The sequence below is a fragment of the Cornus florida genome, unplaced genomic scaffold, assembly GCF_030987335.1.
Source record: "Cornus florida cultivar Cherokee Brave unplaced genomic scaffold, ASM3098733v1 CherokeeBrave_3.0.0_Hap2_Chr06, whole genome shotgun sequence".
In the NCBI taxonomy this organism is placed as follows: domain Eukaryota; kingdom Viridiplantae; phylum Streptophyta; class Magnoliopsida; order Cornales; family Cornaceae; genus Cornus; species Cornus florida.
In genome coordinates, this window is record NW_026775576.1 from 99604193 (window position 1) to 99615463 (window position 11271).

At 33.2% G+C, this 11271-nt stretch overlaps 1 protein-coding gene across 1 annotated transcript; it reads right to left on the reverse strand.

Annotated features, from left to right (window-relative positions):
• Positions 1-5341: 5341 nt before the first annotated feature.
• On the reverse strand, positions 5342-6061 carry LOC132314711 (secreted RxLR effector protein 161-like). The gene is made up of 2 exons (XM_059813535.1): positions 5587-6061; positions 5342-5442 (listed from the first exon to the last, which is right to left on the reverse strand). The coding sequence occupies exons 1-2, from the start codon at positions 6059-6061 to the stop codon at positions 5342-5344; spliced, it is 576 nt and encodes a 191-aa protein (XP_059669518.1).
• Positions 6062-11271: the final 5210 nt, after the last annotated feature.

Sequence of the window (11271 nt, forward strand, 5' to 3'; positions counted from 1 at the left end):
TCAATGTTTATGGGTGGAATTGAAGCCATATGGTTGGGAAGGTGGTTAGTAAATGTAAAAATTAGATATTTGTAATATTTATATTATATAATTTGTATATAAATTAGCTAGCCTACCTTAGAAGGAAGGAAAGGGAGTTAAACACAAATTATAAATTCTAGTGAGCCATTGTAAGAGTGTGGAAAGGAAGAAAGAGAAAGAAAGGAGCTTGGACCGGTGTAGGGAATTTACCCGACTACGCGCAACCGGCGGATTTATTTTAAATCCAAAAAGGCAAGTTATTATCTATTTTTCCCCTTTGAATCCATAAATTAATTGTTTAAATTATTTAGATTATGATGGGGCACTGAGAGCATGCTTAAATTTTATTAAATGATTTTTTTTTTAGTTTATTAAATTAATGAATTTTTAATTATTTAGGATGGTATATAATTAGTTATTATCCTATGATGTTCAAAATATCTAAAAATATTTCCTTAAGGCATTAGGGATTTTTTTAGAATTTTTAGGAATTTTCCGGGCATTTTCTGTAATTTCCGGCGAGACTCCGGCGAGTTTTCCGGCCACCGGCAGTGAGGAAGGTGACCGGAGTTATCTGGTGTGTTGCGGTGTATTGTAACAAGCATGCGCATGGATCGGCAGCCATTAGATGGGTTGTGAATCCTTAGATTGATTTGGTGTAGCGCGGGACACCATATGATGGTGCGCGCTAATCATCAGCCGTAGGATGAAAGGAGCATAGGTGGATTGATCCGGTGTGGCGCGCATGTAGGAAAGGTGATGCAGCCAACCAACCGGAGGACGCCACGTCAGCAGGAAGCCATCAACGCGCGCGTGGGAGCGCGTGCGCGCGCGTGGAACTCTCCAGACGCGCGTGGGAGCGCGCGTGGCTGATGCCAGACGCGCGTGGAGGCGCGTGAGAGAGTGGAAAACATAGGGCTACGCGTGGGGAAGCTTAGGGCGGCGCGTGGGGGCGCGTGAAGGGCCGGTCAGCTGCTGGAAATTACCAGAATACCCCTAGGGCCTGTTTTGTAATTTCCAGAACCTTAAACTTGCACTTTTAGGCCTATGGTTGGTACTTACGGGTTTAACGGGACATTAAATTATTATTTTATTAACCGTTAGTTATTATTATGACCGATTAATATTTTTAAATATTAATTGTATCGTTTTCAATACAGATCACCATTAAACGGATGTAGTTAATTTAATGACATTGTTAATCATTAATTGTGTTATTATTTTATTAAACAGTATTAAATCATTAATGTTAAAATTAAATGATTACATGGTTTTAATTCAAATAAATTGTCCGTTATACATTGCAGGATTATTTATGTTGTTAATGATATACAAACCATGATTATTATGCTGTGTGCATTTCAGGAAATAAATGGACTGTTTAATTATGTCACATTTATATTATATGGATGAGTTGCCATATAGAACCATGTGAGCTGGCTAATAAGTTTAGACTCATTTATACCCTATGCATTCGTTGCGATAGACAGATGTGTGGCTGTCGGGGTATGTGGTTTAATATTATTGGCATGTGTTGCCTAATCGACATACTCGGTATATTTATTAATATTGTTGGCATGTGTTGCCTAATTGATATACTCAGTATATTCATCAGTACTTTGAGAGGTGTTATCACTGTGTAGTTCGTTATAGTCTATGTTGTCAGTACCGTGCACCATGTATAATAGCTGATTTCCCGGGTAGGGAAAGGCGACACTTAACCACCTAGTGTGAGTCTAAGTGATCACCGTCTATTCTGGTTGAGGTCATGTTATACATGGGATAGTTCCCTTAGGATGTATACAGATATAGTACTCAACCGATTTATAATGATTAATTTATTTGATTATCTGATTTGGGTCATAGTAGAGAGGACTTGCTCGTGGGGTTGACCCACCATTGTTGTTATTTCAGGATACGGTCAGTACCCGTTCCAAGGTTAAGGTTAGCAGTGTGGTACCACCATCCGAACTCATCTACTCTTACGATCCAGTTCAGGGTAGAAGTTTTATGTATTACTTCAGTTTCAGTTTTTATTTACTTTTGACGTTGAACTCTCAGGGTTATATTTAGGGATCCTTGATATAGGATTTCCAAGTTGTAATGAAGTACTGTATTAAATAAAGGATGGATGGATGTTGTATTATTTAGTATTCCTTTCTTGTCTAAATTCTTTTATTATCATCATATTGTATTCCATGCTTGTATATTGCCAATTGTTTTTGATATCCCTCGTTTTTCGTGTATAAGCCTGATCAACTTATGCGTGAAAAATGTGGGGGTGTTACACTAGGCAGACCTCTTAGATAAGTATTTATAGAACACACTAACCCTAGACTTAGTTAAACCCTAATCAGATTACTCGGCCCATAACACAATCTAGGTGAAAAACATGACGGCTACTTATGTGTATACCATATATGCAACCAACCCTACTGTAACGTGAAGTTAGAAAACAATTACTTTTAATTAAATAATTTCATACCATTAAATCAATAATTAACACAATTACATAAAAAAAAAATTAAATAAATAAACAAATAAAAATAATTGAATGAATAAACAATTAAAGCAAAACAAAAAGCCAATTAATAAATTGAAGCAAAACAAAAAGCCAATTAATAAACAATTAAACAATTAAAAATTCAATTAAAACATTAAATTAAATACCAGGACTATCCTTTTGAAATTAGGGGTATTACAGCAATCATTATATTGGTGATGCATTGCTTGATTTGATTTGATTTGTTGTGTTTGTACTCTATTTTATGCTCTGAATCGAGTAAAGGGACATGAGGACTATGGGCACATGGTGCGAAAATAGAGTTACGCGGGGTGCGAAAACAGTTAGTTGATTTTAATTGTGATTAACTCCTTTAATGACCTAGATCTGATTATTGGGTCAACTTGCTCAATTTATGATTGGTTAAATTATATAATCAATTTAAACATTCACAATCACAAATATAAGTACTGTAAAGTAAAGCAAGTAAAAGTTTAGAGAGATTGCACCAGGATTTTTAGCGAGGAAATCCCAGTTGGTAAAATACGTCAACTGTTTGCATGGGAAAAATCTCATGGATTATTCAGTCCAAAGTAAACCGATCTACTATATTTGAAACAAAGTACACCAAATTTTGATTCTGGCTCACACCCTATCGTTCTACCAAACACCAATTGTTGACAATCCTCTGGTTTTGCGACTCCCCGTCCAACAACAACTTGACCTCAGGCTTATGCTTGATATTTGTAGAAGAGTAGCAGGTAGATCAGACAACATTCCTCGAATGCTCCAACCCTTTCAAAGTGTGATCGCTTTTACTCCTGTTTTTCAAGATCTGAATTTGATGTAGAATAATTAATCATGCTCTTCATTCGGAATCTCTGAATCTTTAATATAGCTCCAATTCTAATGAGATAGAGAACAACACCACTAAATTACTCATGAATATATGTGTGTGCTCTCATAAATAAATTCAGAATAATCAAATTTGATTTTCTGAATTTTCTCTCTCTAAAAGGCTTTCTCAAAATATAGAATTGATTTTCTTTAAAGCCATGAATTAAACTTATAAGAATGACAAGGTTTATATAGAGTTTATAAAGTTCTAATCCCTCTAAAAATATGATTTTTTTTTTTTTTTTTTTTTTTGTATAGGACTTGGAAAGAAGTTGGGATAAAAAAGGAAACATTTAGAAAAAGGAAACTGAAAATTAGAATATTACTAGGAGACCTTGAATCGGTTCAGAGGGGCTGAACTAGTTTAAGAAGACCAGTAAAGAATCCCTCAGATTCTTGAACCGGTTCAGCCCGTTTGAACCAGTTCAAGATTATCAGTTTTGAAACATTGGCAGTTCTACTGATATTGAACTTGTTTGATAAATCTTGAACCAGTTCAAGATGGACAGAATGTAAAAACTTGTTCCAAACCTTTCAAAACCCTTCCTAAATGTACTCACTATCTCTCAAAACTTCTTAGAATATTGTTCTCATCATCTCGGAGTGTAGTATATCATAAACACTTGAACTTCTTCAACTCTGCATCCGATCTTCAATCTTGAAAATTTTGAACCGAAAAATTACAACTCGATCGGACTTATTTTGATAATGAAATTAGCCAATTACAAAATATATATCTCACAATCTCCCTCTTTGGCAATTTCATGACAAAACCCTAAAAACAATTCAGCAATCTATCCAAGTAGGAAAGTAAATTATAATGATTGTTAAAGGAAATAAAACGCGGAAATTTTCTTGAACCTCATGAAGCTTCAACACATGTAGTAACCTGTAATTTGCACATTAGCTCAAACACAACTACTCGTGAAGCTTAATAAAAAAAAATAAAGACAAGCATAAAAATAACAATCAACGTGCATTGCATTACATTTACATTGCGTTGATTAAATTTTCTACCCCTTAATGCAAAAGTATCTTTCCCCCTAAATGATAAGATTTTAAACTCTCTCCCTCTGTTTGTCACAAATTAACAAGGGTCTCAAGGAAGAAAAATCTTAGAAGTGGGAAGCAATCAACCATATAAATCTAGTAAATTGAAACCAATGAGAATGTAGACTTCATAAGATTATATATATTAACAGAAATAACCAAGATCAATTCTTTTAAGTTCCATAAACTTAGTAAGTGTAGTAAAATCACCACCAAGTTCCAAAAACATATGATCTGTTAATTGTTCAGATTTCAGATAATAAATTAATGATATCACATACCATTAGAAATCAAACAATCAACATGTGCAAAAGACCCTTTTTTTTTTTTTTTTTTGGCACATTGGCGGCTTTCACACTTATGGGCAGCCAGTTCTTTCCTTTATTCCCATTTGTTTCGATTCAAGGTAACTTTCAGACAAATCCCAAAGGTAGCATTTTCCATCTCACCTTTATTTTATTTTTATTTTTTAAAAATAACAAATATTTTTCTTTCTTTTTCAAAAAAAAAACTTTTTATTCCAAGCTGTTTTTCAATTTTCTTTTCTTTTCACTCTTTTGGTCTAAAATATATAAATCAAGTTTAAATTCCAAGACAATTATCAATCACATCAACATTATCTTTGACCAAAACAATGATATCTCAAGTAAATGTACTATCAATGATTCATTTACTATACAAAATAAGTAAGCAAAACCAATTTCATTAATTCTTAGCCATTGTATGCTTTCCACATGTAATCCATGTGTCATTAAACTCCTTGTGTTCAACATACGCAATCAATATGGTTTGCTTAACTTCCCAAAAACATAATCTAGACTCTCAAGATATGCATTAAAATCCTTTCTAGACTATGTCTTTGCAATGCATCTAATCAAGACAACGGATACCAATAGATTTCCTAAAATGAGAAAACTTAGGAGCATCTAATAGTTTAATGAGAATATCAGCCAAATTCTGATCAGTATGCACTTTTTCCAAAGACACGAAATTTTGTTCAACAAGTTCCATAAGAAAATGATGTTGAATGTCAATGTGCTTAGTCCTAGAATGTAGAACTGGATTCTTTGAAATATTAATTGTACTAGTATTATCACAAAAGATAGCAATAGTACCTTGATCAACTCTATAATCCAGAAGCATCTGTTTCATCCAAAACAATTGTGTGCAACAGTTTTTAGCAGCAATGTATTCAGCTTCACAAGATGATAAAGATATGCAATTTTGCTTTTTGCTGTACCATGAAACAAGGTTAGTACCAACATGGAAACAACCACCTGAAGTACTCTTTTTATCATCCTTGTTGCCAGCCCAATCAACATTAGTATAGCCTGCAATCTCAGAGTTAGACTCAGAAGAATAACACAATCCATAATTCAATGTACTATTGACATAACGAATAATGCGCTTGACTGCAAGAATATGTTGTTCTCTAAGATCAGCTTGATACCTAGCACAAACACCTACACTAAATGAAATATCTGGCCTAGTTACTGCCAAATATAACAAGCTACCAATCATACTCTTATACAAGAAATGATCAATCTTGTTAGGATCAAAGTCTCTATCCAATTTGGATGAAGTACTCATAGGAGTTTGAACATACTTTAAATCTTTCATACCAAACTTCTTAACTAGTTCATTTGCATATTTTGATTGAGATATGAAAATCCTATCATCAAGTTATTTCACTTGGAGACCTAGAAAGAAAGTTAGTTCACTAACCATGCTCATTTCAAAAGTATTACTCATATATTAAGAAAAAGTATGAACAAGGTTATCATATGTAGCACCAAAAACAATATCATCCACATATATTTGAGCAACAAAAAAACTTTTCCTTTCCTGAAAATAAACAATGTTTTATCTACTCATCCTCTTCTGAAGCCCTTGTGCATTAGATAAGAATTTAACTTCTCATACCATGCTCTAGGTGTTTGCTTTAAACCATAAAGAGCCTTTTTAGGATGAAACATAAAATCAGGATTATGTAGATCAATAAAATCTTTTGATTGTGTTACATAAACTTCTTCCTGTAAAATACCATTTAGAAAAGCACTATTAACATTCATTTGAAACAATTTGAATTTAAAGTGACATACAAGAGTGAAAAGAAATCGAATAGACTCAAGTCTAGTAATAGGTGCAAAAGTTTCATCAAAATCAATTCCTTCAACTTGAGTATATCCTTGTGCAATTAACCTAACTTTATTTATCATCATAAAACCATGTTCATCAAGTTTACTTTTAAAGATCAATTTGGTCCTTATGATATTAACATCATTAGGTTGAGGCACTAATTCCCAAACATCATTCTTCACAAATTGAATCAATTCTTCTTGTATAGCCGTAAGCTAATCAGAATTTTGAAGAGCCTCATCAACATTCTGTAATACCCCCAATTTTTTAAAAGGATAGGCTCAGCATTTTAGTTATTCTTTTATTGCATTTTTATTTGATTATTTGCTTATTTGCCTAATTGTTTTACCTTATTGTTATTTAATTGAGTTAATTATTTTATTTAATTGAATTAATTATTTTAATTGTTTAAATGGTGTAATTGAATTATATGTTTTATTTAAATGTATTCATTGGTTTATTTGATTCAATTAGTTTTATTAATTACTAAAATATAATTTGGGTTTTACATGTCTAGGTAATCATGTATTTGGTATAGCCGACTTAGTTATAAATTTAATTGTTTTTCTTTTCCTTCTCTGAGCATAATTAGGATTAGGGTTTATGGCTTTCTTAAGCCTATAAATTTATAAGTACATCTGTCTAGGGTTGGGAATACCCTATTCACGTACAAAGAGAGTTGAAAGGAAAATAGAGGGAAGCTTAAGAGGAAAACAGAGAGGGACTTAAGAGATAACTAGGGAGGCTAAAGGAAGAAGGAAGGGATTGCTTCTAGATTGAACCAAGAGCGACGGAGGTGTTAAACGGCAGTCTAGAATCTGTCGGAAAACTTAGAGACGGTGGTTTAAGGTTTCAAAACTGAAACCGAAGGCAAGTTCCTATTCTAACTCCTTCCCTTAGGCCTATGTTTGGTGCATGCCTAGGTAGTATCTAGGATTTAAATTGACGTTAAAATATATCTTTTAAGCATGTTTGAACTGTATTTAATTGCGTTGAATTAAACTGGTTTGTGGTTGATTGAAGTTTCTAATTAAACCTTGTTGTCGTTGGTTTTAAACTTGTGTTTAATTTATGTTGTTGATGCATAATAATGTCTTATAATTAATCTGGGACAGAGATTGAACCCTAAGAATATAAATTTAAGTAGTATAGAGGGTTTGCACATTGTTGGAGGCGAAGAAGATGAACAGAATGGGAAAGACGGTTCTTAGGGAAAGAGAACTGGCTCTCTAAAGGAGGGAGCCAGCTCCCTCAAAGATAGAGCCGGCTCCCTTGAGTATGGAGCCGGCTCCTAGGTCTCTAAAGTCGGCTCCCATGAAGTTAAAAGAAAAGCCTACATGTTGAATATCGATTTGTTGATTTATTTGCTTACTGAAATTTCGCAAATCTTCTGTATATGATTTAATAGTGTTTAATTATAATTCAAAAGTGTTATAAGTGTAGTGGATTATCTAAAAATAACTATGCTTGGATTGGATTAAATTGATGTTTTAATTTGTTGTAAGTTGCATCAATTTATGGACTGTTTGAAGGATTTAAATGCTTAGCCTTATTTTAGCAATTTAAAGGATTGGAACATGATTTTTAAGTCTTGTAATGAATGCATAAAATGGTCATATATGTATTAGACTTTATTTATGCTTATCTTGGAGTATGGTTGATGAGTTACTTATTACTGTTTTATCAATTATACTTTTTGGAGGATTGTATGCACCGGTATGGGACGGTGTGTAATACTCCTAATTTTAAAAGGACAATTCTGAAATATAATTATTATATTTAATTGGATTTTTATTTGTTTAATTGATTTCTTGAATTATTTGATTTAACTGTATTATTTGTTTTAATTGAAGAATTTAATTAGTGTATTTAATTGTATTTTTATTTGTTTAATTGATTACTTGAATTACTTGATTTAATTATATTATTTGTTTTTAATTGAATTATGTGATTTAATTAGTAAATTAAGTTATGGTTTTAACTAAATTAAAATTCACGTCTTAGTCGACATAGGTTATAATTTAGGTTTTCTTGGGCCGATTAAGAGTTGCACTAGGGCTCTAATTATACAAGGATTATGGTTGGAGTATTAAGCCTATAAATATAATCTTATGTGGGTTTAGAGTTTTATAAAATACATAAAAATCTATTCACGTTACAGAGAGTTATGAGAGATAGAGACAGATAAAGAGAGAGTGAGCTTGAGTAATATACAGGGAGGTTCAAGGAAGGTTGAACGGGGTCTTTCTGTGTTGAACTAAGAGCGCCGGAGGAGTAGAATAGTAGTCGACGATGTTGACGGACAAATTCGAGACGGAGGTTTAGAATTTCAAGTCTAAAACTCAAGACAAGTCTCTGTTCTTCTCTTTCCCTTTAATTTGTGTTCTGTGCATGTCTAGTTAGACTCCAGGGTTTTATTAAAGGCTAAAACGGATTGAAACAAACATAATTACATGTCTTCCATGCATATATGAATTTATTTGATCTCATTGTATTAACTGTTTTTCATAATCATTGAAATTCTGTAATCTGTTCCTTCTATGTTTACAATTAAGTATTGTTCTAATTGAGCTTAGTATTATAATTGGATGCCTCATAATTAATCTAGGACTAAGTTTGAACTCTAAAACAAGTCCATAGAACAGTATTTAATTGCACAAAATTAATTGGAATTAAATCTGTAAAAACTTGCTTAAAAATTTCTAGCAGAGGTTCTGTGTTCGTGGCTTTAAAAATTAGATCCTATACATGTTGGGTTGGATCTAAGAGATTTAAGATGAACCTAGGACTGAGTTAGAGCTTAGAACAAGCATTAAAAACATCACAGAGAGTTTTATAAATCACCGGAATTGAAGCAATTGAAGCTAAAACGGACGAGGGTTGCTAAGAGGAAGGAGAGAAGGCTCCAAACCTCTTAGAGCCGGCTCCCAAAGGGGAGAGCCAGCTCTAGGTGTCATGGAGCCGGCTTTAAGATCCTAGAGCTGGCTTTAGGTTGAAAATAGAGCAGGCTCCCATTTTAAGAGCCTGCTCTATCTTGAAATACACTGTAACGTGGGCTTTTTTTTAAAACTGTTTGGTTTCTGCAATTAATTTAAATTGTTTAAATGATGTATGGGACTGTATAAGGCTGGAATTGTGATGGAAAAATATAAATTCACAATTGGATTGAGGAATAGAGCATGCAAAACCCAAGAGGAAATTTGTAACTTGCTCACTATTATGCTAATTTTATTTACTAGAATTTGGCAAGAGTTTTATATATAATCTAATTATATATAATCATATATTTTTCTTACAGTGTTCTAAGTATGGTGACTTAATTAAACTCAACTATACTTAGATTGTGTTTATTGGTACTTAAACTGTTATGAAATTTTATCAATTCGTGGACAATGTCGGACGATCTGCTAGGTTTATATTCTGAAGCTTAGCAAGATTGTTATATATGGTTTAACTATAAATATAAATCATATTTCCATAGTATTATAAGTATAGGGAATTAACTAAAATTTCCTATGCTTAGCTTGGATGTAATTGATACTTAAAATCCTATTAGCGGTATCAATTCTTGGACTGTGTTGGTGAATGTGATCGCTTAAATTTATTGTAGCAGTTTACATTATTGGATTTGGATTTTGGGCTCTATAATGAATGTCTAACATTTATGTACATGCATTAAATTTATCTTGTGCATATTCTGGAGTGTGGTTGATGACTATTTAATATTGTTTTGTCAACTGTGTTCACTGGAGGATTGTATGTACCGGTATGGGATGGTGACATACTAGGTATGGACTAGTTCAAACACTAAGTTCTACCTAGCTTGGATTAAGGTATGGATTAATCATAAAGGTTAAGTCCATCACCTATATGTGTCATATCAATTGTGAATTGAATGACCTACTATGGTTTCAGGATGGATTTGTTATACATATATTAGACCACTACACAGATGGATGGTATTTTGTATTAGGAGGAGTACGGACTTTATATATATATTATATGGTGCCGTGGTATGAGCTTGAGTCTCATGACCACGGTTAAGGCGTGTATATCGCCTAGAATGGATAACTAGACATAGGTGTTGTTCCCTAATAGGTCTAGGTACTCATGCCCACCCTCGGGTGCGTATTTGCATGCTGCCTTCTATTCAAGCTGAGACAGACCTACTGGACTAGCGAGCGTCCTATAGTGTGTATTATATATATATCTATGGACTACTCTAGATATTGTTGAGTTTTCCTAGGATGTATCAGTGTATCAGATTACTGTTTGGATCATAGTAGAATAGGACTTGCATGTGGGCCTGACCCACTCCTTTATTTTTCAGGTGTTCATCAGTTCCAGGATTAAAGCTTGGACAAGCAGAGCAGATATAGATTTCCACTCTACCGATGACGTAGGATTTCTTTCCAGATGTTCGATTTGGATTTTATCTTCAGTTTTTACTTTCATTTCAGTTTGGAGTTTCAGTAGGGGTCCACTAGAGTGGATTCCCGAGTTGTATGGATTGGAGGAGTTTGAATAAGTTGGTTTTTAATTAGTTTAAGTTGAGGATTTCTTTTTAATTTAGTATTATTTCAGTTTTTAACTTTTATTTCTTATTCACTTTGTATTCCGTGTTCGATTTAAAATACTTTAATTGTTTGATATCCCTCGGG